The sequence below is a fragment of the Falco cherrug genome, chromosome 10, assembly GCF_023634085.1.
Source record: "Falco cherrug isolate bFalChe1 chromosome 10, bFalChe1.pri, whole genome shotgun sequence".
NCBI classification, from domain to species: domain Eukaryota; kingdom Metazoa; phylum Chordata; class Aves; order Falconiformes; family Falconidae; genus Falco; species Falco cherrug.
In genome coordinates, this window is record NC_073706.1 from 19167501 (window position 1) to 19194069 (window position 26569).

The 26569-nt window shown below is 57.8% G+C and overlaps 3 protein-coding genes across 10 annotated transcripts in view; 2 read left to right on the forward strand and 1 right to left on the reverse strand.

The window, feature by feature from the left end:
• Positions 1–2518, forward strand: part of LOC106631130 (lysosomal membrane ascorbate-dependent ferrireductase CYB561A3) — a 4320-nt gene extending 1802 nt beyond the window's left edge. For 4 of the 5 annotated variants that reach the window (XM_055721883.1, XM_055721880.1, XM_055721882.1 and 1 more), the window contains exons 2-6: positions 192–397; positions 463–671; positions 751–905; positions 1176–1332; positions 1823–2518. In XM_055721883.1, the coding sequence (XP_055577858.1) occupies positions 214–397; positions 463–671; positions 751–905; positions 1176–1332; positions 1823–1846 (729 nt within the window). In that variant the 5' untranslated portion in view covers positions 192–213 and the 3' untranslated portion in view covers positions 1847–2518. Of the gene's footprint in view, positions 55–191; positions 398–462; positions 672–750; positions 906–1175; positions 1333–1822 lie in introns of all 5 variants that reach the window. The other variant, XM_055721884.1, reaches the window with a different exon arrangement.
• A 570-nt stretch (positions 2519–3088) lies between these two features.
• On the reverse strand, positions 3089–7730 carry TKFC (triokinase and FMN cyclase). Of its 4 annotated transcripts, none has more exons than XM_055721850.1 (18): positions 7642–7712; positions 6985–7053; positions 6705–6894; positions 6526–6636; positions 6262–6443; positions 6076–6154; positions 5792–5881; positions 5626–5660; positions 5446–5530; positions 5282–5371; positions 5050–5166; positions 4725–4844; positions 4478–4615; positions 3978–4084; positions 3771–3874; positions 3664–3697; positions 3486–3575; positions 3089–3343 (listed from the first exon to the last, which is right to left on the reverse strand). In XM_055721850.1, the coding sequence occupies exons 2-18, from the start codon at positions 6988–6990 to the stop codon at positions 3191–3193; spliced, it is 1731 nt and encodes a 576-aa protein (XP_055577825.1). In that variant the 5' UTR covers positions 6991–7053; positions 7642–7712; the 3' UTR covers positions 3089–3190. The 4 variants fall into 4 exon arrangements, 3 of the variants coding, with proteins under 3 accessions (XP_055577825.1, XP_055577826.1, XP_055577827.1); XM_055721851.1 differs by having other exon boundaries at positions 6985–7073; positions 7642–7676; XR_008734100.1 differs by lacking the exon at positions 3089–3343 and adding an exon at positions 4172–4278 and having other exon boundaries at positions 7642–7730.
• A 46-nt stretch (positions 7731–7776) lies between these two features.
• On the forward strand, positions 7777–25884 carry DDB1 (damage specific DNA binding protein 1). The gene is made up of 27 exons (XM_055721811.1): positions 7777–7909; positions 8925–9073; positions 9185–9301; positions 10531–10752; positions 13974–14088; positions 14201–14298; positions 17031–17189; positions 17594–17677; positions 17851–17967; positions 18329–18431; positions 18594–18669; positions 18744–18852; positions 19033–19211; positions 19309–19472; positions 19565–19672; positions 20032–20239; positions 20387–20482; positions 20736–20847; positions 21413–21536; positions 21884–22048; positions 22459–22553; positions 22716–22886; positions 23557–23666; positions 23869–24038; positions 24381–24483; positions 24867–24990; positions 25141–25884. The coding sequence occupies exons 1-27, from the start codon at positions 7849–7851 to the stop codon at positions 25222–25224; spliced, it is 3423 nt and encodes a 1140-aa protein (XP_055577786.1). The 5' UTR covers positions 7777–7848; the 3' UTR covers positions 25225–25884.
• Positions 25885–26569: the final 685 nt, after the last annotated feature.

Here is a 26569-nt window from a genome sequence, read left to right on the forward strand (position 1 = left end):
CCCCAGCTGGTCATCTCCAGCCCTGGCATCCTGCCCTGGCCATGCAGCAGCTGGGTCAGAGCTGTCCCTCCTCGGGGTGCTTGGTTCCCTTTTCAGCCTGGCTCCTCCCTGGGGGTGTCTGCACAAAGTTGAGAGCCAGCGAAGGCAGAAAACCTCGGTGGAGGCTGAGCAGACATCTCGCTTTTCCCCAGGTGCCACCACCAAGTCACGGAGATGCTGGATCTACCCTTCCTGCCCTTCTGCGTCCTCCTGGGTGGCCTGGGCTTTGTGTGTGTGGCCTTCGTGAGCGCCTGGTGCCAGCACTGGCGCGGTGGCTTCGCCTTGGATGGCAGCGCCCAGATGTTCAACTGGCACCCAGTGCTGATGGTGACAGGCATGGTGGTGCTGTACAGTGCAGGTAAGTGGGGCATGTGGCGCAACGTGGTGCCAGCACGGCTCTTCTCTGACCCTCTCACCCAACAGCGGCCCTGGTGTACCGCCTGCCCGCTACCTGGAGGGGCCCCAAGCTCCCCTGGAAGGTGCTGCACAGCTCCCTGGCCCTGGCAGCCTTCACTCTGGCCGTGCTGGGGCTGGTGGCTGTTTTTCGCTTCCACAACAGCCATGGCACACCCAACATGTACTCGCTGCACAGCTGGCTGGGGCTGGCCACCATCCTGCTCTTCTCCTGCCAGGTGGGTGCTGCCCTGCTCCCCAGCACCCTGCCCCCACCCCCGGCACCGTGCCCTTCACCCTCACCTCCCCTTCCCACAGTGGCTGGCTGGCTTCAGCACCTTCCTGCTGCCCTGGGCTCCTGCCTGGCTCCGTGCCTTCTACAAACCTGTGCACATCTTCTTTGGCTCCACCATCCTCATGCTGTCGGTGGCCTCATGTGTGTCGGGCATCAACGAGAAGCTCTTCTTCAGCCTGTGAGCATCGCAGTGTGTGGGGGGGGAGCCCTTGCTGGGAGGGTGGCTCCAGGAGGAGTGTGGTTTGGGCTGTTCATTGTTTTTCGGTGCTAGAAGTGTCATCGAGTGAAACCGAGCATGGGGTGGCAAAGGGAAGTGAGTGAGCAATTCCTGCCTCAGGTGTGTGGTTAACCTGCACAGCTCCCCGCTGCAGGGTGGGTGCAGGGTTGCATGATCTTAGGGGGAAGGCTGGGCACATGCAGGAAAGCTCTCGGCCATTCTTCTCCCAAGGAAGAACGGGACGACTGACTACAAGCACCTGCCTGCTGAGGCTGTCTTTGCCAACATGCTGGGGCTCCTGATCATCCTCTTTGGGGTGCTGGTGCTGGGGGCTCTGGCCAGGCCAAGCTGGAAGCGTCCCGACGCCGACTCTCCAGACTCTTGCCAGGTACCAGCTGTGCTGTGGGGGAATGCCAGGCTGCAGGGTGGCTTTGGGAGTCTAGCCGGGGGACCTGCCTCCCACCATACAGAATCACAGCAGGCTGGTCACCCAGCCCACCCCCCTGCTGAAGCAGCTCCCCTAGAGCAGGCTGCACAGAGCCGCGTCCAGGCGGGTTCCAACGTCTCCAGAGAAGGAGACCCCTCGGCCTCTCTGGGCAGCCTGGCCCAGGGCTCTGCCACCCCCGAGGCAGAGAAGTTCCTCCTCACATGCAGATGGAAGTTGCTGTGTTGCCGTTGGTGCCCGTTGCCCCTTGGCCTGTCACTGGGCACCGCTGAAAAGAGCCTGGCCCCGTCCTGCTGGCACTCGCCCTTACGATATTTGTAGCTGTTGATCAGAGCCCCTCGGTCTTCTCTCCCTGGGCTAACCCCCCGGCCCTGGGTGGGAAGGGACAGGCAGCGGGACGCAGACACCGGGCTCACCTGTGCTCTCCCCACAGCCGCTGCTCACCGCCGAGCGCTGATGCTGCTGCAGCAGCCAAGGTCTCTCCCTGCCCTCTCAGGGCCACCAGCCCCGAACACTCCGACCCCATCACATCCCTGCCTGCTTTGCCGGCCCTGCTCTTGGCCTGTCGCCGTGCCCTCGTCCCTCTGCCTGTGCCTGATGCTTATCTGCCCGTGGGAGGAACAGGCTCAGCTCCCTTATGGCAGAGGGATTGCTGTGGTGTGGACATCTCTTTGCCTCCGCTGTGGCCTGGCATTGGCCTCCTGCCTGCCGTAGGATGAGGGCAGCTGCAGCGTGACGCTCCTGCCTGCCTCCTCGTGCCAGCTCCTGCTGGGTCCAGCTGGCCTCTCACGCCTGAACCTCGGTCCGTGCCACACCAACTGCCCTCCCCGTGCCACGCAGTGCCATCCTCAACACGATGGCTGGAGCTGCCAGAGCCTCATCAGGTCAGAAGCCATTGGAGGAGTGTCCGTGTACACGGCCGTGCTGCCACCCCCCACCCTGGGACCATCTCCTGTGCGGGGAGCCCAGCTTGGGGTGGCAGGGGTGGAGGAGACCCTCGCACCGTGCCTTGCCCTTCACTGGGCTGCCTGTGCCTCTCCCTCCACCCCATGGGTGTGGGTGGCAGGACCAGCCGCGCAGCCCCCTGGGGCCCTCGTGGACACGTAATAAACCACTGGCTTCTGCAGTGCTCCTGCACGTGCGTCTGTGGGGACGAGGGGGAGCCCCAGGAGCCAGGGTGGGAGAGACGGGTGCTGGGGGAGAAGGTGCTGGCCAAGCCAAGCTGCACTGCTTGGAGGCTGTCCCCCCTCTGAGGGCCTGGCTTGTCCTTGCTGGCTCCTACAGACTCTCCCCTCTGCTGCTGGGAGGCAGAGCTCGTCTAGCAGTATAGGGTCACGCCAGCTGGTCCCCCTGCTCACCCCCGGCCCCTGCCCCAGCCTGGGGCCACCCTGTTCCGCTGAGCAGGCTGTGCCCCTGCCCCTGGTGGTGCCTTTCCTAGAGCCTCCTCCAGGCCCCGTGCCTGGGGCCATGTGAGCCCTGCGGTTTCCCCTCTTGACACCCGATGGGGAAGGCTCATGGCCAGCCCGGAAGCTTCCTTCCTCCCCAGCAGTCATGCTCACACTGGAACACAGGGCCAGCTGGATCTCTGCTCCTCTCCCTTTTCACGTGGGGACATGTCCTGGCAGAACTGGGTTCATCCCCACGAGCCCCAATCCCCACCATCCCATCCCTCTCATAGCAATGGATGCTCTAGGCCAGCTTAGAGGGACCACAAAGGTTTATTGGGGGTACACATGGCGTGCTGCCAAGTCCCCCATCACTGCTGGAGCCACACTGGGGGTGGCCAAGGGCCAGCTGCCCCTTAGCTCCGCAGCCCCTCCAGCACGGCCCGCAGCACAGCTGCCACCGCCACCGCACCTGGGTCGGGCTGCAGCAGCTGGGCCGAGCTGATGTAGCTGGCTCTGCCCGCCCCGGCCTCCATGTGCCTGGTGGCCTCTGCCGCGGCCTCCGCGCTCTGCCAGGGAAAAACGGGCTGTGCTCAGGATGCGGCTGGGGCAGCCGGCACCCCGCAGGCCAGCCCAGCGTGGTGACTCCCACCCTGCTCTTGTGCCAATGCGGCTTTGGGCTGCCCGTCCGGGGCTGCCCCTGCCCCGTACCTGCACGGCAGTGGCCAGCACCGGCAGCAGGTCAACACCAGGGCTGCGCAGGGCGTGCAAAGCCTGTGCCGCAGCGCAGAGCGGGTCCAGCTGGGAGAGACGGGGAAGGGGGCTGAGCCCAGAGCTGCTGACAGCCCCCGTGGCTCTACCCCGCTTCCCCTGGGACACCAGCACTCACCATCGTCCTGTCTCCTGGTGCGGCTCCTCCGTACCTGTGCAGGATGCAGAGGGGTTGGCAGGATTCTGCAGAGGGATCAGGGGTCCCAGGGGTCCCATGGCACTCACCGTTGCATGGCTTCAATACCGGCATCCACAGCATCAGCCCAGGCTGGGAGATCACTGCGGTTGAGCAGGGGCTGGGCGGCCGCCGTCAGGAACAGCCCGTAGAGCTGCCGGGACACCAGCCCCGTTACCGCTCGCAGCAGGGACACACCCAGGGTCCCACGGTGTCACAAGCCAAACCCACAGCCCTTCCCCTTAGCCTGCGCTCACCACGCCAGAGGAGCCACCCATCTTCTCCAGCAGCAGGTCAGCCAGGGCAGAGAGGAGCTGGGCTGGGGCTGCCGGTGGCGGCCCCGCACGCACCCACTCCTGGATGGCTGTAGGGAACGAGGCAGGAACGGGCTAGAACGCTTCCCTCAGCTCCACGTGGGTGACCCACTAGGCCCGGGGGACCTCTGTCTCACCCTGGGGGCAGCTGGGGCCTCCCGATTGCTCCAGGGGAACCTGGGGATCCCTGCCCCTCTTGCGGACAAGCAGGGACACCCCCTGCAATGCCATGGGGCAGCTGCCACTGGATGCAGAGACATTTTGGGGATGCAGGTGTGGAGACCCTATCCCATAGGAGGGGGCAACTCGGAGGCTCCCCAGCTCAGGGGTCCCCGCTCCCCGAGAAGGAATGTCCTGGGGAAGACTCTACTCCTGGGAGGTGACAGCTGGGGTGAGTCCCCGGCCGACAGCACCCCAGCACCCCTCAGGGTGCCAGCACCCACCTTGGGCAGCTCGAGCATGCGTGTGGCCACAGTCCCCATCACCTGCTTCACGGTCCAGCTCGTTGAGCTTGTCCTGCATGTCCAGCAGGGTGCTGCACACCAGCTCCAGCACCAGCTGTGCCTGAGCTGCGCCAGGCCCTGCGGGGAGGAGACGTCACCCCTGCCCGTCCCTGGGGGAGACGGGGAAACCGAGGCACGGGGCGGTGCCAGCTCCTGAGGGACTCTAGCTCTCCAGGGCTGCTGGTACCTGTGCTGGTCTCATGCTGTGCGGTCCCTGGTCCCTCAATCGGCACTGGCACCTCCTGTCTCTGGCTCATTGCAGGTGCCGCGGCCAGGCTGGGCCAAGCCATGGCAGTGGTCTTGGCATCTAGAGTAGGAGGTGAGAGCTGAGCGCTGGCTCAGCAGGACTCCGCCGGATCCTCACCAGCGTGTCCAGCAGCACCACCTGTGCCAGCAGCCAGCACTGGGGCACCTCGGGACACCCCACCAACCTTGTGTCCTGGCTGCCTCGTCACCCAGTGAGTGCTTGGGGACCCCCATCCCATGCTGCATCCCTGCCAGCAGGCACTCACCAATCAGCCCCACCAGCTCCTCATCCACCAGCATGAGCGTGAGGGAGACCCCAGCCATCTCCAGCGCTGTCATGAAGGAGCCCACCAGGGCCCGGGCAATGTGGATACCTCGGCTCTCTACGGGCACAGGGGTGGGGGTCTGTGAACCTGGGGGGTGTCACAGGAAGGGTCCCCAGAAGCAAAAGTGTCACAGCCAGGGCATGGTGCCCCAAAGACACACGCACACACTCACCCAGGCAGCGCACAGCCGCGCCGGCCACGATGCCCAACTCCAGGCAGGACAGCCCGCCCAGGTTGTTCACCACCAGCACCACGGAGGCTCCTGCAGGGCAGGGGTTAGAATGAGACCCCTGCCCGGGTGGTCTGGGGGCTATGCAGAGGGCCAGGGGGGCTCACCAGGTCTCAGAGGCAAGTGGGAGGCATTGGAGGGGTCCGTCATGTGCACCAGCATCGTCTCCACTGCCTCATCTGCCGGCAGCACCTGTGGGACACAGGGTGAGCCATGAGGGCAAAGCTGGGGAGGGGGGCGGGGGGCGGGGAGCAGGAGGCAGCAGGACATGGCAGGGTCTCGCTCACCTTCATCCTGCGCACACCCGCTTCACCATGGATCCCTGTAGAGATGGGGCGGCATCACCCTGTGCTGCAGGCACCTCCTGCACTGGGTGATGCCTGCCCCATGGCTAACAGGGAGTACTCGTCCCCTGCTGGGGGGTGGGGGGGGGATTGGGGGACAGCTCCTCACCCAGGCCCAGCTCCATCTCATCCTCAGCCAGCCGGAAGGTGGGCTTGGACCCCGGGATGCTGCAAGGGGACAGGCTGAGACCCAGGGTACCTGCGTGGGGAGGGAAACGGGGTTAAGCCTGAGGGGACTGGGGACCGATGGGGGGGCTCTGCTTTGCCCCGGGGCTGCAAACTGCCAGGAGGGGTGGGGGATACGGGGCTGGGGGACAAGGCACAGTATCCCCCCAGGAATCACTGGCCCCCATGGGGGTCCCCACAGGGCAGCAGGGGGTCCCACAGGCATACCCATGGCTTTAGCAGCCGCTGACACCCTCTCAACGATCTCATTCAAGCTTGCCCCCGCCTCGGCCAGGGCCCCCGCCACCTGTGAAGGGCAGCAGCGGGTGAGGGACCCCCAAGCCCCATCCCCCAAAATCCTACACCCCCACAGGGACGCAGCGGGGCCCTGGGTGCCAGCGGCACCCTGCAGACCTTGTGTATGAGGACGGTGCCGCACAGCCCGCGGCGCCCAGCTTTCTTCAGGGTGGCAAAGGCGCTGTCATCCCCCACCACCACCATTTGCACGTTGGCCCCCTCTGCCCGCGCCCGCTCCAGTGCCAGCCCGAAGTTGAGCCGGTCCCCGGTGTAGTTCTTCACGATCAGGAGGGTCCCAGCTACGGCGGGACACAGTGTGGTGGGCATAAAGCTGTGGCAGGGGGGTAAAGCCCCAACCCATGCCCTGCTGTGTCACCCTACCTGCGCCAGCCTGTGTCACCACCCGGATGGCTGCCAGGATGCTGCCCACGGCCGGGGAGGTGAAGACGGCTCCGGCCACCACGCCGGTCAGCATGCCCTTCCCGATGTACCCTGCGGAGCGGGATGGGGTGCTCGGAGCTGTGCCGGGGGCAGCCGGCTCATGGCGGCGGGGGGCTCACCTGCATGGGCGGGCTCGTGGCCAGAGCCCCCCCCGGAGAGCAGGGCCACCCGGCCCTGGATGGCCACCAGATCCGCACGTAGGACCACCCGGTGTCCCTGCAGGAGCTGCAGGCCAGGGTTGCAGGCCACCAGCCCTGCCAGCGCGTCATCGGCACAGCTCGCCACCGAGTTCACCAGCTTCTTGGGCACCTGGTGGCACAGAAGGGGGGCACAGGGGGGGGCACAGGGGGGGCACCCCATGGCGGGGGGAGCAGGGGGCTCCTCGCCGCCCTGTCTTACCTCCATGCAGGTGATGTGGTGGGACAGCGGAGGATCCCACGGCTTCAGCTCCGAGCCCGAGCCCGAGCGCTGGCGGGAGGCAGTGGGGGCTGAGGGGGGGCAAAGTCCACCACCGGTGGGGACAGACCCCCTCCCACCCGGGGGAGCCGCAGGGACGGTCTGGCCTGGCACAGGGGCAGCAGGAGGGGGACGGGGCTGGTGGGCTCAGTGTCATCCCCAAATGGCGACCCCCTCCTGGGGTGTTGGGGGGTGGGGGGGTAGGGTGGGACAAGCCCCCCAGCAGGGACCTCCTCAAGGGGGTGGGGGGTCACACCTCTAGCAGTTATCCCCTCCCAGGCTGGGGGACAGGGTGGGAGCATCCCCCTGAGCAGGGACTCCCTCCTGGGGCAGGGGGGAAGGGGGAGGGGGACTGTCCCTGAAGCAGAGGGGGGCAAAGGCGGGCGCACCCCCCCAGCAGGGACACCCTTTTGAGGCGGGCGGGGGGGGGGGCGGGGGGTAGGGGGGGCGCACCCCCCCAGCAGGGACCCCATCTCAGTATGGGACCCCCTCTCCACAGCAGGGACCCTTTCTCGGGGCGTGGGGGGCCACAAGGGGGCGCACCCCCCTGTAAAGATCCCCCCCGCAAGCAGGGACCCGCCGAAACATCCCCTTCCCCACCTGCCCTCTCGTCTGCTCCCCCGGGTCCTCCAGCGGCCTAGAGCGGCCCCGCGCGGCCTCTTCCGCTGACGTCATGGCGGCGGGCGGAAGGGGCGGTGGCGGCGGCGGCGGAGAGGCCGCGCCAGGCCCCGCTCCCGGTACGCGCCGCGTCCTGCTCCGGCTCCGTCCCGCTCCCGTCCCGCCTTACCGGCTCTGCCTGTCGCCGCCATGTCCTACAACTACGTCGTGACGGCGCAAAAGCCGACGGCCGTGAACGGCTGCGTCACCGGTACCGCCGGCGAGGCGGCGCCAGGACCCCCGGCCTAACGGGCGCGGCGGGACCTGTGCGGCCGTGGGGGTGGTGGCGGGGTTCTTGAGGCACGGGGGGCTTGGTGGGCGAGGAGGTGCTGGGGGCCACTGAGGGGCTGGAGGGACATTGAGGTTCCTGAGGCTCAGTGGGCGACTGGGGAGCTGCGGGGGTGCTGCGGCCCCGGCGGGGTGTGGGGGTTCCCTGGGGTCCGTGGGGGTACTTGGGGGCACTGTCGTGCCTTGGGGTGTGCTGAGGTGTGGAGGGGATCTGGGGGCGTTGCGGGAACACTGAGGGGCCTGGGGTGCCCCAAGGTTAGTAGGCGTGTGGGGCACCAGAAGTAGCCGGGGGGGCTTTCAGGTTTGTTGGGGTGCTGTGGGGCACTGAGGGAGGTGAGGGTGTCGTGAGTTTCCCGGGGGCGGTGCTGTGGGGTACTGCGGGTGCGTTTAGGTTTATGGAAGTGGTGCGGGGCACTGGGGTTGTGCTGGGGGTGTAGTGGGGTGTCTCAGGGGGATCTGGGCCAGGTTTGAGGTTTCTGAGAGCTCAGTGGGGGTTTAGTGCGTGGGGATGAAGTGGGGTTCCTGGGGAGGGGTTAGAGAGCAGCAGAGGGTTGGGGTGCTGTGGGGAGAGCTGGTGGTGATGTCTGTGTCTTGCTGTATTGCGCGGTGGTTTAGGCTGTTGCAGCGTACGCTGGAGAGGGGATACGGTGGGAGGGGCCCCTGGGAATAGAGTTCCCTGGGGAAAGATGAGAAATCAAAGTACAGGAAAGGTGGTTCCTGAGGGCGCTGGGTGCTGTGGGAGGAAGGTGCTGGGGTTTTGTGGTGCTATGGCTGGGGGGTGCTGCAGGGAGGCTGGCGCTCAGTCTGAGGTTGGGGGGGTGCAGGCCAGGCTTCCCAGGATCGGCAGACTGCTGCAGGTTGTTCGGTGAGGGCACCTCACAGTGCTGCCTTGTTACTTCTTTGGGGCTCAGCAGTGATTTCTTCTCTCTGTTTTCCAGGACACTTCACCTCAGCAGAGGATTTGAACCTGCTGATCGCCAAGAATACACGACTGGAGATCTATGTGGTGACAGCGGAGGGGCTGCGGCCCGTCAAGGAGGTGGGGATGTACGGCAAGACTGCCGTCATGGAACTCTTCCGCCCCAAGGTGGGTGTGCTGCGGGGAGGGGGCTGCTCACAGCTGGGGAGGGCAGGCATGGGCGCGTGGGTACCACTGGCTCTGCCACCCTGCTGAAGGCACGCTGTCTCTCTTTGGCAGGGGGAGAGCAAGGATTTGTTGTTCATCCTGACAGCCAAGTATAACGCCTGCATCCTTGAGTACAAGCAGAACGGGGACAGCATTGATATTATAACCCGTGCCCATGGCAACGTGCAGGTGAGTGAAGCAGCAGCACCTGAAAGGGGCAGATTCCCTTCCTCAGTGATGGTTTTACATTTCCAGTGATGAGGCTGCGCCTAGGTGATGGGTTTCTGCCTGGTTATGTACGATTCTTTGCCTACCGCTGGCTCTGGTATGGTTCACCTGCTGCCGCTGGTATTTCCAGAGGTTTTTGCCTGTAGTGAGTCAGGCTCAGGGATTGAGGACATAGCTGCAACTGTGTTCTCAGGGGAGTTTGCAGAATAAGGATAATTTGAGATCCTCCTACTCTAAAGAGAATTAGCTCTCAAAGAGAATTAGTTCTCAAAACTCGGCATAAGGTACAATTTTCCCTGGGAAATGACTCTTCTGGCATTTCGTGGCTGGTCTCTACACGCTGCATAGCAGGATCATGACTGTTGAAGTTACCCTTACCATTGTGGCTATACGACGTTGATAATAATTGGAGATGTTCTCCATTGTTCTGTGTGGATTAAAATCATGCCTTCTGAGCAGGTCAGAAATCCACATGTCCTGACTCTTTGGCTTTTTTGTTAGTCTTTAGCCAAACAATTTCCGTCAGCTGTCAAGCCAAAATATCTTCCGTCTGTTTCCAGGCACTGAGCTTCTGCTGAGTTACTGTTGTGAAGCTGAGCAGGGAGTTAGGGGCAGGAGGTGTAGGTAACATATTAGCGTGTTTGGGGAAAAGTGCTTAATCTTCCCGTGCCACGGTTCTGCCTCATGACATACAGAGATGCTGATATCAGCCCCTGCCGGGTAATGGTGCGGAGGCTGTGGAGGCTGATAATGGGGTGGATTTCTGGAGGGTGATTTTTGGTCATGGATATCAAAGCATTTCATGGCAGTGTAACATCGTTCTCTGTCAGTGGTAGAAAGCAGAGGCACAGGACAGCAATGTGGCTTCTCTGAGGTCATTCAGTGGAGTTAGTATTGGGAAACGAGTTGTGGGTCTGTTCCGGGAGTGCCTGGATCCTGGGAGAGAGGTGTGTGCTGTGGGAGCTCTGCCAGGCTCTCTGGTGGAAAGGACCGTCTGCTTTAGGCAGGAGATGCCTGAATTGCCTTTGGCTTGCCAGATGGTATTTTAAAGCCTGTTGGGAGGTGTGCAAGGAGTTGTTTCTCAGCTGAGGGGTGGTTACTCTTGTACCTACTAATCTGGAGTCGCGCATGGGGATTTTTTTTCTGGTGCTAATTGCTCTCTTTCCCCTCTCTGTGGATCTCTTGCTCAGGATCGCATTGGCCGTCCCTCAGAGACTGGCATAATTGGCATCATTGACCCAGAGTGCCGGATGATCGGCCTGCGGCTCTATGATGGCCTTTTCAAGGTCATTCCCCTGGACCGGGAGAACAAGGAGTTAAAGGCTTTTAACATCCGCCTGGAAGAGCTCCAAGTCATCGATGTGAAGTTTCTCTATGGCTGTCAGGCTCCAACCATCTGCTTTGTCTACCAGGTACCTTGTTCTCGGTTGGTGACTTGGGTGGAGGATGCTGGAGGTGGCTGGTGCGCCAGCCAGTGTCTCTAAAGGTCTTCTAGAGGGCTTGGAGCAGCAGCAGTGTCCTGCGGCCAGTGGAAGGCAATGCTTTGAACAGACCCGAGAGACAGTTGTGGATCCTGCAGGCTTATTGTGTAGCTGAGGAAAGTCCGTGTTCCTCTCTGATGCTTTTTTCCATTTCTGGGAGAGAGGAAGCAATGCTCCGGCTAGGACCATTTCCTTGTGAAACATGCAGGAGTGCGTGGGTCTTTCCAGCAAGTGCTGAGCAGGTGGATTAGAGCCAGAGCCAGTTGTTTCCTGTAGGCAATGCTGTGAGACTTGAGCCTTCCCCGGGGGGGGGGGGGGGGGGGGGGGGGAAGTGTCTTGTTTTGTATCTGGGATGCCACCCCAGGAGTGTAAAGAGGGGTCATAACCTCTCCTATCGTCTGGGTCCTCACAGAGGCAGTGTTTTAGGCCCTTCTCTAAATGCTTATTTTGAACCAAAGAGCCTTTGCTGTGCTGACTGAGCGAGGGATTATCTTTGCTTTGTCAAATTGTGGGTAGCCTGGACCTAGCTGAAAGTTCCTGGGACAGCAGCGCATAGGATCTGCTGTGAATTCAGTTCAGCTTTGGCATAGTTCTTAGTGGCAAACTCATACCATTAGAGCTACTAACCATGTGGCAGCAGTGACTTTATTCCCTATCTGGGTGCTGCTGAAGCCCCCTAACAGTTCTGAGTAAAGGCCCAGGGGAGAAATCACTTTGTCACCACGTAACTGGGGGTTGGGAGGGCAGCCCAGATTCCCCCGTGCCAGGACAGTGCTCTTCCCCTGCCCTGTGGGTAGCTGGTGCTCTCGCTTGTCACCTGAACAAACAGCGTGCTCTCTTCAGCCTTGCTGGGAAGTGTCCCCAGCTGTCACATATCCTGCCCGCGTCACAGGCACTTGTGTGACAAGTTAACAATGTGCACAAAAAAGGAAGAAAACAGGAAGGGGTTTGATTACCTGAAAAAGCAAAGGATTTTCAGCTGTTACTATGTTGTAGGAAAAGGCAGTGTTTTCTTAGAAAAAGCACTGCTGTTCTACTTAGAGGAGAAGGGAGTCGTGTTCTCTTGCGTACACTGTAGAGCCTGACCTGGAGGGCTGTCATGCGTGCTTTCACAACACGTGACCATCTTATTTCTGTGGGATTTGGGAGTGTATGTGGGGACTGTGTTTTTCTCCCATGCAGCTGCACTGACTTTGGAACCTGGTGTCAGAAGGGAAGCTCATAGCCAATCTTGGTCCTAGAAATATGCCCTGAGGGTGGCTTGTTGTGTATTTCTGGTTTTGACTCACTGCCTGGGTGACTTCCCCGGCACTAAGAAGCCTAGCAGTGGTGGTGTGCTGCTCTGAAAAGTGCTGAGCATACCTGTGACTTTGATTAGTACCGTTGCTGTTGCATGCTGGGGAAACTGAGGCAGAGAGGGATGGTGATTAGGACAAATTGTTAAACTCCGTGTCAGGGTCTGGACAGGAGCGTGCCAGTTTTCACTTGGTACTCAAGAGCATCATAAAACAGAAGCTTGGTTATCCCACGTAGACAGCTAGTGAAAAAGGTCTTATCTGGAGATCTGACACCTTTACAGGTTAAATCAGAGCAAGTCTGTTAATGCTTCATTTGTTATAAACATGTATTGTACAAATAGAGAGGCAATTAATAGCTTGCTCCATGCCTGACACTCAGCATGAATTTTATCCTTGTAGCAGGAGCGAGCTGTAAGTTGTCTGACTCGTTAGGCCTTGCATAAACTCTGGCTTTATTTTGGTCCCTGGGTCTCTGACTTGCGTGTGTGTGGAGAAGGGAACATTTCCAAGCTGCTGCTTTTATTCCTTCTCAATGTATTAATCATTATCACAGGATTTGGACTGAGTAGAATAGCAGTGTCTGAGGTAATTTTTGTGTAGTTCTGAAACAGAAGATACCGCAAAAAGGGGAAGTTCATAAAAATAAATCGCTGCTGTGGTGTGGGGTAAAAAAGTGCAGAACTGTCACAAGTTTCATTAGTGACTCCTCTGCCATTTTAACAGCCCCACTTCAGCTTTCTCCTCCCCACAGAGCTATTTGTCCTCCTGGGTTCCCCTTCTCTGTCAGCCAGTGCTGCTCTTCGCTTCCCTCTGTGCTGCACCACCGACTCCCAGCAGGACCTCGAGCTTTGGAGCGCCATCAGTGAGGATGTTTGCCAAGTGGCACGGGCTGGGAGGTGCCCAGCTTTCCTGCGAGTGTTTCTTTACAGAGCTGATGGCTACAGGGAGGAATAAAAATGGTTTTGCTCAGATCTGGAAAGTGGCAAGGCATAGTAAAATAGTTCTGTGAATGACATGACTAAGGAAACCTGACTCCCTGTGCTTTAGAGCCTTGTCTTAGCTTTGGAGACATTAAATTGGTCAGTGGGTTATGTTCAAAGGCTTCTCTCTGCTTTGGGTGTTCATACACCTTTTTCCCATGCAGGTTCCCAAGTGTTAGTTAGCGTAGACCACCTTTTCCTGAAGTGGGGTGCTGATCTGTGGGCCTCTTCCCCACCCACTGCATATTTCAGTGAGGGCTGCGTGGCCTCGCTGCCTTGGAGACCTCTGTGCCTGCCAGGTTTAGTTGAAATTGCCCACTGGACTGGCAGAGCCATTGGGGGATTATTCGACAAGCAGGTTATATTTCCTCAGGAAACCAGGCTGCAAGGCCTGAGGAGCACTGAGGTGGGAGCTCAGCTGCTCTGGCACCTGCACCGCTACAGCAGAGCTGAATTCCTGAATGACTTGCTGGAGCTGGAGGCGGTGGTGATACTGCGTAGTGTCACTTGTGCCCAGATTTGTTAGAGCACTCTGCGTCAGATGAATACGAGTTCCAGAAAATCACTTGTATAAAAATGCAAGAATATTTTTCAGTCTTTTTTTGGCACAGGCATTTATTCAAAGGTTGTTCTACATATGGGTAAAGTTAGGGAGAACAGCAGTATGTGTATGTTCAGGCACACATGTGGTCTGAGGGAGAGAGAAAGGGGGGTGGGAAGCCTCAGCAGCTCGCTGGTGACAGTGCTCTTGCAGGAAACGAGGTGGAGTCTCCTTGCTTCGCAAGCTGCTTGTCAGCTCTGCTTCTGGAGCCTCTCGTGCCGTGCACGTGAGGCTGTCATCAGTGTACATCGTCATTTGTGGCTTCTCTTTCAGGACCCTCAGGGTCGCCATGTCAAGACGTACGAGGTGTCCCTGCGCGAGAAGGAGTTTAACAAAGGCCCTTGGAAACAGGAGAACGTAGAGGCTGAAGCCTCCATGGTCATCGCAGGTTGGTCCTTCTTTGTAAAAGATCTTCCCTCCCGTGTCTTTCTCAAGGCTGAATTGCCTCACTCGTGCTGCACAGGTTCTCTAATAGGGCGTTTGTCTTCTCCCCTGCACAGTGCCAGAGCCTTTTGGGGGTGCGATCATCATTGGGCAGGAGTCTATCACCTACCACAACGGAGATAAATACCTAGCTATAGCTCCACCTATCATCAAGGTGAGCGGCTGCTGAGACCTAGAAATGTATCCTGTGTAATTCCTTCATTCGCTGGCATCTCTCAGAGTGCCGGTACGATATTGGGCTAGTTGTACTCAAGAATTTAAACTGCTTTTTGTCTCCAGGTGTAGTCTAATAGAAACATTTTACTCCCTGAGGTTTGGCAAGTGGAGGTGTTCCACACGATGTCTGGTCTGTATTTCTGGGGACTGGTGGATGTATGTGATCCTTGTACTGGTGGCAGCCTGTGCTGGCAGTGCAGTGTGTGGCTCTGCTCTCTGTTGAGTGCTTAGAAATGGTGCAGCAAAGCTGAAATCTTGTTTGAGCCCCAGAGAAAAGGATTAATTAGGAGGTAGTGCATGCTTTGGGCAAGGATCCAGGCCAGAGCCTGGTTTCATTCTTGGCAGCAAAAGATAATGAATGAGCCTGTTGAAGACTTGAGTACACTGGTATATGATTGGGGCACTTGTTCAAAAGGAAAAAAGACTTAAAGGGTTTGTGACACAAGTTGAGCATGTGGTTTTTATCAGGGACAGGCCAGTTCCCATGTTTAAATGGTGCAGGAAGCACAAATGGCATGGCTGAGGTGCCATGCAAGCCTGAAACAGGGCTTGAGCTATGATCAAAAGGTCCTTTTAAGCTGGAAATATTGACAGGCTAGAAAAGAACTGCAGATCTTGGGTAAAGAAATACTAACATTTTGCCTGAATGCCTGCAGGCTCTCAGACTACTGCTGGAGCTCTGTGATGGAGAGTCTCATATTGGAGCAGGCAGAGTGAGTCACCTGCGCTCTGCTGACATGGTCCTTGACGTGCAGGCAGAGTGCAGACACTCCTGTACTTGAGGCCAGTGGGATGTTTAGAATCACAGAATCATTTAGGTTTGAAAAGAACTTTGAGATTATCAAGTCCAACCATTAACCCAGGGCTGCTAGGTCCATCACTAAGCCATATCACTAAGCACCGTATCTATGTGTTTTTTAAATCCCTCCAGGGATGGTGATTCCACCATGTCCCTGGGCAGCCTGGTCCAGTGCTTGACCACTCTTCCAGTGAATAATTTTTCCTGATGTCCAATCTAAACCTCCCCTGGCACAAGTTGCTGTTTCCTCTTGTCCTGTTGCTTTTTATCTGGGAGAAGAGACTGACCCCGACCTGCCTACAACCTCCTTTCAGGCAGCTGTAGAGAGCAATCAGGTCCCCCCCCGAGTCCCCTCCTCTCCAGGCTGAGCACCCCCTGCCCAGCTCTGGACAGGCCTCAGCCCCTCTGGCAGTGAGGGGCCCAGAGCTGAACCCAGGGTTCGAGGGGCAGATGCACCAGTGCTGAGCACAGGTGAGACAGTCACTGCCCTGGTCCTGCTGGCCACGCTGTTTCCGATACAAGCCAGGATGCTGCTGGCTGCCTTGGCCACCTGGGCACACTGCTGGCTCGTGTCCAGCCAGCCACCAAGCAGCACGCCCAGGCCCTTTCCCAATGGGCGGCTTCCCAGCCGCTCTGCCCTAAGCCTGTAGCACTGCGTGGGGCTGTTGTGACCCAGGTGCGAGACCCGGCACTGAGCCCCGTTGAGCCTCACACAACTGGCTGCGGCCCATCGGTCCAGCCTGCCCAGCTCCCCCTGCAGAGCCTACTGCCCTCAAGAGATTAACACTCCCCGCAGCTTGGTGTCATCTGCAAACTGACTGAAGGTGCGCTTGATGCCCTCATCCAGATTGTTGATAAAGGTATTAAACAAGACTGGCCCCAGCACTGAGCCCTGGGGAGCACCACTTGTGACCAGCACCAGCTGGATGTCACTCCGTTCCCCACCACTCTGGGCTTGGCCGCCCAGCCAGCTTTTCACCCAGCGCAGAGCACGCCCGTCCAAGCCATGAGCCGCCAGTTTCTCCAGGAGATGCTGTAGGAATCGGAGTCAAAGGCTTTACTAATGTCTGAATGGATAACATGCACAGACTTTCCCTCATCCACTAGGTGGGTCATCTTGTAGACAGAGATCAGGTTGGTCAAGCAGGACCTGCCTTTCATAACCCTGTACTGGCTGGGCCTGATCCCCTGGTTGTCCTGTACACTGCGTGTGATGGTGCTCAGGATGACCTGCTCTGTAACCTCCCCCAGCGCTGAGGTCAGGCTGATGAGCCTGTACTGTAGTTCCCAGATCCTCCTCCTGCCCTTATAGATGGGGTCACGCTGGCCTCCCTCAGGTTGTCTGGGACCTCCCCAGTTTGCCAGGGCCGTTGATAAATGATGGAGAGGTTGTTTGTATACAATAAAGATCTGCAAGATCAGGATTTTGAAACCAAAGCCAAATACGTTGACAGGAGGCTAGGCAGCATCCACCACACAGCAAAGTGTCTGCAGAGCTTGGGTCCGGAGATGGAGCGAGGCCTGGAGCTCTGCAGGTCCCAGCTAGCATCTCTGCATCTGTGGAAGGCCCAGCCTTAGGAAAATAGGCATTCTGATGGCATCTTCCCTGGGCTGTGAACAAGCTAGCAATGTGTTTAAGAACGTGAGGTGGTTCCTAGTGAACAAAAATGAGACTGTTTGACTACAGGTTCTGGTTGTGTTTGCTGGTGAGGTTTATTGAAGGGTGAATCCAGCCCTCTCTGTGTAGGAGGCATGGACTCTGCTGGGGTTACAGCTAGCAGCCGGTGCGCTGTGGGTGTGGTTGTTCCCTTCTGCCCGCTTGGGGCTGTTTCAATGGGTTCCTAAAAATTCCCTCCCTCCTTCGTGTGCAGCAAAGTACAATTGTGTGCCACAACCGTGTGGATCCCAACGGGTCCCGATACTTGCTGGGGGACATGGAAGGGCGCCTCTTCATGCTGCTCCTGGAGAAGGAGGAACAGATGGACGGCACTGTCACCTTGAAGGACCTGCGTGTAGAACTGCTCGGGGAGGTAGGACTCAGCCCCATTGTGTGTGCTGTCCCTGTCGCTTCTCGCTGCGGGGCTGGGAGGCTCTGCAGGCTGGACATGCTTCGCTGAGGACTGAGTCGCAGGAACAGTGTCTCTTCTGGAGCCCGGGGTGGAGTGATGTTTTGCAGTTCTTGCAGCTCTGGACTGTTGCTGGGAAATTCCCTGTGTGGTACTTGAAAGTTTACACCATCTCAGGTTTTTGCCTGGTGCTTGTGTGCTGTCCCTGGGAGAAGCTTGGACTCTCCATGGGTTTTGTAAAGGGATTAAATTCCTCTCATGTGTGCAAGGTCTTCCTATGGGGCTGCAGCTCAGATGTGGTGCTTGCGGAGCGTGGCAGGGTTCTTCCCATGCTAGCAGTGGTTCATCTGTGTCTTCTCAATTCCCAGACGTCCATTGCAGAGTGCTTGACCTACCTGGACAATGGAGTTGTGTTTGTCGGCTCTCGTCTTGGGGATTCCCAACTTGTGAAGGTACACGGCAGATGTCTTCTGGCTTAGTTGTGTGTTCAGACAGCGGTTTGTACATATTTAATTTTTTCATGGCCTTAAGAGGTGTATGCGGATAAATCTTCCTTTCTTGTCTGCCCTACACCCTTTCCACTTGCCTGGTCTTGCTGAAAGCTGATGATTGTGTTTATTCATAGCTCAACGTGGACAGCAACGAGCAGGGCTCCTATGTTGTGGCTATGGAGACCTTCACCAACCTCGGGCCCATCGTCGACATGTGTGTGGTAGACCTGGAAAGACAAGGCCAGGGGCAGGTAATGTTGATTCTGCTTTTCTTCTCTCAGTGCTGGGAATGTCTGGGCCGGCCAGATGGATGCATCGGTTGTTCACAGAAGGAAAAGACTACAAATCTTTTGTGGGAGAATCTCCAAGTCTTATCCAGGTGCAGGGATGGTATTGAGGTCCTACTAAGAGTGGTATGAGTGAGGTGGCTAAGTCCTGGGTACCCCCCTTCATGAGGAAGGGGTTGCCTTTGTGCATTTAGGAAGGATCAGCTACCAAAAAAATTTCCTCTGAGAAGATGGGTATCCCACCTTCCCCTGAACCCATCGCTGCAAGGAGGAGTGGGGAAGCTTCCCGGCAGTGGTTGGTAAAGACCACCTGCTTCTCTTCCAGCTGGTCACATGCTCAGGTGCATTTAAAGAGGGTTCGCTGCGGATCATCCGGAACGGCATTGGGATTCATGAGCACGCCAGCATTGACTTGCCAGGGATTAAAGGTGCGTGAGCTGTTCGGTGCTGTCTCATACCACCCGCAGCGTGAGAGGGCCCAGTGGGGGCACACCGTGCACAGACTGAGGCTGGGTGTGGGGCAGGGGCCTTGCCACCCACCAGCTTCTGGAATATTCACTGTGAGCAAGTGTGGCCTCGCTTTCTTGCAGGTTTGTGGCCCCTGAGGTCAGACTCTCACCGTGAAACAGACAACACGTTGGTGCTGTCCTTTGTGGGCCAAACCAGGTAAGGTGGGGTTCATGCTGAGCCAGGCTGTCAGGCACCTGTTGGAGCATGGCGTAACAGGAGTTGCCTTTCAGAGTTCTGATGCTAAATGGAGAGGAAGTAGAAGAGACGGAGCTCACAGGGTTTGTGGATGATCAGCAGACTTTCTTCTGCGGCAATGTGGCACATCAGCAATTGATCCAGGTAATGCCAGTTCTAGGGAAACAGATACATCTTTCATGATGACCCTACTGTCCTTATTGACTGTGGGACTCGCAAAGATCTGCCCTGCTTATCGGGGCAGGGTTTGCAGTACTTCCCTGGGCTGTTGTCAGAATGGGAGGTGGTGGTCTGGCTCTGAGCAGAGACGTTTTCTCTCTCCAGATCACCTCTGCCTCTGTGAGACTGGTTAGTCAGGAGCCCAAAGCCCTGGTGAGTGAGTGGAAAGAGCCCAACGGGAAGAACATCAGTGTGGCTTCTTGTAACAGTAACCAGGTAGTGGTGGCTGTGGGACGAGCCCTGTACTACCTGGAGATCCGACCCCAGGAGCTCAGGCAGATCAGGTGGGCGCACATCTCTTGTCCTGGCTTGAGGGCTCTTGGCCTCTGCTGTCTGTCTTTGGGCTCAGGACTGACACCTCTGCTTCCTCCCTCCTGCCAGCTGCACGGAAATGGAGCATGAAGTTGCCTGCCTGGACATCACCCCTTTGGGGGACACTAATGGCATGTCCCCACTGTGTGCGATCGGGCTTTGGACTGACATCTCTGCCCGCATCCTAAAGCTGCCTTCGTTTGAACTGCTGCACAAGGAGATGCTGGGAGGAGGTAGGGCTCTCCTGGGGCTGCTGGGTGGTGGCAGCAGTCACTGACCTGGCTGAGTCACGAGTGACATCAGCCTTCTCTTCTGCTCTCTGCAGAAATTATCCCTCGCTCCATCCTGATGACGACCTTTGAGAGCAGCCATTACCTTCTGTGTGCCCTAGGGGATGGAGCTCTCTTCTACTTTGGGCTCAGCCTTGAGACAGGTGACTACAGAGCCTAGCACTGAGCAGGCTGCTGAAGGGGGTGGCTGAACTGGTGCCCTCTTGCTTGATGTGCTTTCTTTCATCCTTCTGGAGAGATCTTCTTTTTCTTTCTTTCTCACTGTGACGGGGTCATGCTTAGGTGGGACTGGCTGTGGGCGCTGGGAGTTGGTGGATTTCTCCAGTGGGCTCTGAAGAAAGGAGACCGATGGTTACGTTCATTGCTTTGCTGCCCTGTGCTGACAGCAGGATGCATTTACCCACACTCATTTCTTCCCAGGGTGTTGCAGCTGCTTGCGCTCTGCCTTGCTCTCAGGAGCTCCGTTGTGGCAGCTCCCAACACCAGTGCTCCTTTTTGGCAGGCTTGCTGAGTGACCGGAAGAAGGTGACCCTTGGGACCCAGCCCACCGTCCTGAGGACGTTCCGCTCTCTGTCCACCACCAACGTGTTTGCCTGCTCTGACCGCCCCACCGTCATCTACAGCAGTAACCACAAGCTGGTCTTCTCCAATGTCAACCTGAAGGAGGTGAACTACATGTGTCCTCTCAACTCAGATGGGTATCCCGACAGGTGAGTGGGATCCTGGGATCAGCAAATAGGATCTTGGGATCAGCAGTTTTGAGGGGTGCGGAGGGGAGGGAGGTTCTTGCTGTGCCATCCACCTTATGCTATCCACCTTATAAGTGCCATTGCTCCTGTTTTTGTCTTCCCATACAGTTTGGCCTTGGCCAACAACAGCACCCTGACAATTGGCACCATTGACGAGATCCAGAAGCTGCACATCCGCACGGTTCCCCTCTATGAATCACCCAGGTGAGCTGAGCAGGGGGAAGGAGCCCAGCTTGAGGGCACATGCTCTACGGCATGGGACAAGGTTGGAGGAGGACTTCACAGTCAGCATTCCCGTTGGGGGCTTAGTTGACACGCAGAGTGAATTGGTGGCTTGTGCTCAGAGCAGTCTGGGCAAGTGAACAGCTCTGTCTGTTCTTGTCTCCAGAGCCCCCGTGCTCTCCTTGAGGTGGCCTGTGCTGGCTCTCCTGCCCACACAGCTCTGTTTGTCCCGCAGGAAGATCTGCTACCAAGAGGTATCGCAGTGTTTCGGCGTGCTCTCGAGTCGTATCGAGGTGCAGGATGCCAGTGGGGGCACCACTGCACTCAGACCCAGCGCCAGCACGCAGGTGAGGGGTGGCTGCTAGGTCGTCCCTGGGCTGTGGGTACCGTAGCTCCTCAGGCCAAACCATGATGCAGATATTCCTTGACAGTCTTCTCTTCCGAAGCTCCAAGTGCAAGCTCCTCCCTGTGGCAGCCTGGGAGGAGATGGGGTAGTAAGATCTGTGTGGTGGTGACAAGGGCTCTCTGTGCTGCGCTCTGGCAGCCTCGACACGCTTACCGTTCTGTCTGATCACCTTTGGGTTTGGGTGCTGCTCCTTCAGTCTCTGTACAGGCTTCTGTCTGGTCTTGAGTGGGTTCCTTCTTCTAGGGATGCAGGCACAAGTGCCCTTCAGGCAATAGCTCTGTTGGAAACTACAACACTGCATAAACTCTTCTGTTAATGCTGTTGCTCAGCAGCGCTACCTCTGCCATGCATGTCACATGTCTCTGCTGGTAACAGGGAGTGGGTCCCTTTGCTCAAGCCTAGGGAGCTCCTTGCTTCGCCTTCTCTCCCATGTATTTTCCTGGTCCCCGGTTGCCTCAGCCCATGTGGAGCAGCATGAGGATGTGACCGATCTTCCTGTGTCCTAGGCCCTGTCCAGCAGCGTGAGCACCAGCAAGCTGTTCTCCAGCAGCACAGCGCCGCATGAGACATCCTTTGGAGAGGAGGTGGAGGTGCACAACCTGCTCATCATAGATCAGCACACCTTCGAAGGTACCGGTCCCAAATGCTGCCCGTACCCTAGGCCAGTTTTCTCCCGCAGGACGAGCCCATCAGCGTGTGGCTGAGACTAGCGATCTTCAAAGGCTTGTGAAGATCAGTCATCTTGCACGTTCCCTTCAGACAGAGCATTTTTGCTGGAGGAGTGTCAGCCACAGGGCGTAGGTTTAAGACATAGCAGGGTTTGATGGCACAAGGGGGTGGTGGGGAATGGGAGAGAAGATCTCCACACAGCTACCTTGGGCATGTCTTGAGTTTTCAGCTGCTTTGCCTACGCATGGAAGTGCTGCCTGCTGGGCTGTGGGTGACCTGATCGTTTCTGCCTTTCCCTCTTTGCACAGTGCTTCATGCTCACCAGTTTCTGCAAAATGAGTACGCTCTCAGCCTGGTCTCCTGCAAGCTCGGCAAGGACCCAAACACCTACTTCATTGTGGGCACCGCCATGGTGTATCCTGAGGAGGCAGAGCCCAAACAAGGCCGCATCGTTGTCTTCCACTACTCGGATGGTAAGAACAAGGTCTTCTTCCATGGCCAAGACCAGCTGCTTGAGGGAGGTCAGAGATGAGCTTCTCGGGCCCAAGAGAGCTCAGGACCCAGCAGCAGACAGTTTTTCTCAAGGAGCCTGCTGCCAGCTACCCACAGGCAGGCTCTTGCTCTGCTGCAGGCTGTTACAGTGTGTTCCCTTTCCCCTCATCTCCTAGAGAAGCCCAAGAATCCCTCACCAGGACTGGATTCTGAGATTTGCTTTCTCTGTGGCTGCCCTTGCTGTCATGTCACTCCTGTGTTACTCGCCCAGAGATCCTCTGAGAGAGTTTCTAGGGCGAGCAATGTTTAGAGCAGCTCATCTGAATCCCCTCATTGTGCCACCCTTGGGAGCACAGGGCAAATAACTGGGCTGTGCATGGGTTTATTCCAGGGAAGCTGCAGAGCCTGGCTGAGAAGGAGGTCAAGGGGGCTGTGTATTCCATGGTGGAGTTCAATGGGAAGCTGTTAGCCAGCATCAACAGCACGGTAGGGCTCTTGCAAGACCCTGACTTGTTTTGTGAGCACATTTCAGAGCTGGAAGCTGCTCCACCTGTGTGGATGTTAGCCAGGTCCCTGACTTCTGTCAAGGAGTGTGTCCTGGCTGGTGTGGGTGTCCGTGCTGGCTCAGAGCCATGTCACTTCCTTCAGGTGCGCCTGTACGAGTGGACAGCTGAGAAGGAGCTGCGCACGGAGTGCAACCATTACAACAACATCATGGCACTCTACCTGAAGACTAAGGGGGACTTCATCCTTGTGGGAGATCTGATGCGGTCTGTCCTCCTCCTGGCATACAAGCCCATGGAAGGAAACTTCGAGGAGGTATCAGTGCTGTCGAATAGTCTTGGTCAAAGGCATGCCGGGAATCTGTGCTGCCTGTTCCAGTAGCTCTGGGAACAGTGTTTAAGGTGGTAAAAGGAGTCTGACTCACCCCACCTTGCCAGCCCTTTGAAGACAATGATGTAGGGCTCTGCAATGAGAGCAGCATCGCCTAGATCCCTGTGTTTTCTGGAGGGACAGATATCTGGACTTCCAGGGAAGTGGACAGTGTATCAGCAGCCTTTTGAAGAGCAGGCTTTGGGTGCGTGCTTGCTGCCTGCCAGGGTGGGGAGCTGCCATCTGGACTGCCTGTTGTGTAGTTGGAATGGCTTAGTGCGACTGCATCTCTGTCAGCAAATGCAGCGTAGCTGGGGGAGGGACCAGGCGCTGAGACAGTCTGTGCACTTACCGTGTTAGAGTGGCTCTGGGCATGCCTTTGGCACGGGCTGACCTGCGCTTGCCCAGGGAGTGTCCTGGCATTGTCAGAGTGCCACTCGGGCCAGGGCCACTTCCAGAAGGTGCTCAGTGCCTTTTGCGCTCAGCTGCTTCATCTAGCACAGAGGGACAGACTGGATCCCACCTTGCTCCTGAATGTTAGCGTTGGGTGGAAGAAGATGCTGGATCACAGGCCAGGCCATCTGGGCACACTGAGTCTCCTCTTGTCCCCTTCCAGATTGCCCGGGACTTCAATCCAAACTGGATGAGTGCCGTGGAGATCCTGGACGATGACAACTTCTTGGGAGCAGAGAATGCTTTCAATTTGTTTGTGTGCCAGAAGGACAGGTGAGCAGGCTGTCAGGGGGGAATGTGACAATGCGTGATGGGAGGGATGGGGGTGGTAGGACCTTCTCCTCCACAAGAGGGATGTGTGTCAGGCAGGAAAGCTGGGAGGGGCATGCCCAGCTCTGAGGAGGGGTGAGGTGGGAGCAGAGGAAGCTTTCATGTCACCGCAGCACAGACTGAGCCAGGGTGCTTTGGATTTCAGCGCGGCCACGACCGATGAGGAGCGCCAGCACTTGCAGGAGGTGGGGCTGTCCCACCTGGGAGAGTTTGTCAATGTCTTCTGTCACGGGTCTCTGGTCATGCAGAACCTGGGGGAGACATCTACACCAACACAGGGCTCTGTTCTCTTCGGCACAGTCAACGGCATGATTGGTAAGGGTTGGGGTTCCCCAGCCTGAGTGGGAGGGTGACAGGTCCCCTTCCCTCTGCTGAACCTGGGCTGGGGTTTCCTCATGTCTCCAATCTTCTCTGTTCCCCGCTCGCGTGGCGCTCTGTGCCGTACTCCCTTCAGAAACCTGCTTTTCTCCCTGGGTTGCTTCCAGGAGAGGAAAGTGCTCTGGCTTTCTTTGAAACTCCTTCCTTGTCCCAGCTCTCCCAGGCACCAGTTTCCAGCACAACTCCAGTCCTGGCAGCCTGCCAACCCCTGCCTGCTGGGAGCTGCTGGGACACCCTGGGGTGAGCCCTGACCCTTCATCTCCATTTTGCCCTTTGCAGGACTGGTGACCTCACTGTCGGAGAGCTGGTACAACCTCCTGCTGGACATGCAGAACAGGCTGAATAAAGTCATCAAGAGCGTGGGCAAGATTGAGCACTCCTTATATCCTTTCGCAGTTCGGTCAGGAGCCTGCGCCGCTCGCTGCTGGGGGGTGGCTTGGGAATTTGGCCCGAGCCAGGCACAGGGTGGGGTGGTGGAGGTTTATCTCTGTTGGGACACCCTGGTGGGGAGCGTACATCAGCTGGAGAGGGTGGCAGTGTGTTTTCCAGGTTCCCAGGGCTTTGTGCTCCCAGAAGGTGCCTGCAGTAGAGCAGGGTCTATCTTACAGGGTTTGAGAATGAGTCTGGCTTTGTGGTAGCCCTAAAACTGTGGCACAAATTCGGTGATCCTCCCGACACAGCACTGTCAGTCTGGGGCAGCTGCTCTGCTGCCGTAGTCCGGGGCTGCTGTTACTCCCTGTGGATTTGGCTCCTTGACGGTGGCACCTGGAGGTCGTTTCACACTGAACGCAAAACAGAACCGGCTACGGGGTTCATTGATGGTGACCTGATTGAAAGCTTCCTGGACATCAGCAGGCCCAAGATGCAGGAGGTGGTGGCAAACTTGCAGGTGCGATGGGTGATGTGAGCTTAGACCCTTCCAAACTAGCAGTAGGGACCCTGCACAGGATTCCAGGCTGCAGTAAATCCTGAATGTGTGCCCTCCTGTAAGGGTGTTCTTCGGCATTGCGTGCTCTGATGCCTTTTGCTCTCCTTGCAGATTGACGACGGTAGCGGCATGAAGAGGGAAGCCACTGTAGACGACCTGATAAAGATTGTGGAGGAGCTGACCCGGATCCATTAGCAGGATTCGGGGTCGTTCCCTAGCACCTCCCTCCATGTAGAGCAAGGGAGTCTTTTCCCCACCTGTAGCTTGGGGACCCCAGCTGAACACCAGCGGTGGTGGCCCTTGCCTGAGGGGACATGGGGGAAGGAGCCTCTGGAGGGGAGCCAGCTTGCTAGGGATTTGGGGGGGGTGTTGGTCAGGCACCACGTCATTGCCTGCCTTGGATTCAGGAATCCTGCGGACTTGGCTACTGACCCAGAACTGGGCTTTGCTGGTCGCTCTCGGGTGACTGACCGGTAGCGCTCGGCTGATGCGGTGCCCTTGCCTGGATTCACTCGTCACTGTTGTCTTTAGTATCTGGTTTTTGTTTGGTTCTTTTATTTTATTTTTTTTTTCTTTCAGTTTCACTTTTGATTCTGTTTTGATTCATGTTTTCTGGAAGAGGAAAGCGAAGCTGCCTGTAGGGTGAGGGCGAGGGCTGGAGGAGTCGTCTGGGGCTGGTGAAATGTGCGGACACGGGGAGGGAGGATTCCTCCACATGTGGGTGATGAAGCTGAGTGGGACAGCGTGCTCCTCTCCCTCCACAGGATCTGTGGCTCGCTCAGGGAGGGAAGTTCTGGGAAGCTCAATCAGTTGCTGGTTTCTGAGTTTTACCAAATAAAGTAGTCCAAGAGGAAAGGTCTGTCTCATGGCGCCGAACTCCTCCTCATGACCGCAGGGGTGGTACCGGCTGTGCAGAGCCGTGTCCTCGGCTGGCTGGAGGCACCCCTTGCCCGAGCCAAGGCAGTTTTCCCCACGCTGAAAGGGCAAGAGCAGCGTGGGGGGCAGCGGGCTCAGCGGGGCGATCTGCAGGTGCTGGGGCGTGTGTCTCTTTTTCCAGATGCATTTTTAGGGCTCTTCTTTTGACTTGAAAGAACTTTTAGTTCTGCCTCTGGGTGCAGCCTAGTGCAAACAGGTTGGCAGCAGCATCGCCAAGCGCCCCAGTTAGGAGGCAGATCTTGTGCTGAATTTTTGAGGGTTTGCCCATGTACCTCCCTTTGGAAGAAACTCATCTCTGCGGATTGCCCCTCCCCAGGAGCAGTGCTTTTTGGCAGCTTCTGGGCCCAGCTTGTGTGGTGGTAGTAGATCAGAGGTGGGAGAGGAGACGGTGTAGTGACAGCAGCACTCTCCACCTTCCTGGGACCCCAGGGGTGCCCGCCTCTGGCAGCGGCCAGCGTTAGCAGTGGCGTGGATGGGAGCTGGAGACCCTTCTCGAGCCACCCTGGCCTTTTCCTTGTGAGCCTCGTGTCCCCTGCAGCTGGCAGCCTGTGTCCCTGCAGAGCTGGGGACCTGGGGCCTGATTTTCCAGTTGTTGCTGCATCGT

Excerpts from the sequence above, each read along its gene's own strand:
- TKFC (XM_055721850.1), bottom strand. Across the intron at positions 5,372-5,445 it reads CCACTTGCCTCTGAGACCTG|GAGCCTCCGTGGTGCTGGTG; the intron begins GTGAGCCCCCCT and ends CCTGCCCTGCAG. Across the intron at positions 5,167-5,281 it reads CGCGGCTGTGCGCTGCCTGG|AGAGCCGAGGTATCCACATT; the intron begins GTGAGTGTGTGC and ends CTGTGCCCGTAG.
- DDB1 (XM_055721811.1), top strand. The coding sequence starts at position 7,849 with ATGTCCTACAACTACGTCGTGACGGCGCAAAAGCCGACGGCCGTGAAC. Across the intron at positions 18,853-19,032 it reads CACATCAGCAATTGATCCAG|ATCACCTCTGCCTCTGTGAG; the intron begins GTAATGCCAGTT and ends TTCTCTCTCCAG. Across the intron at positions 19,673-20,031 it reads TGGGCTCAGCCTTGAGACAG|GCTTGCTGAGTGACCGGAAG; the intron begins GTGACTACAGAG and ends CCTTTTTGGCAG.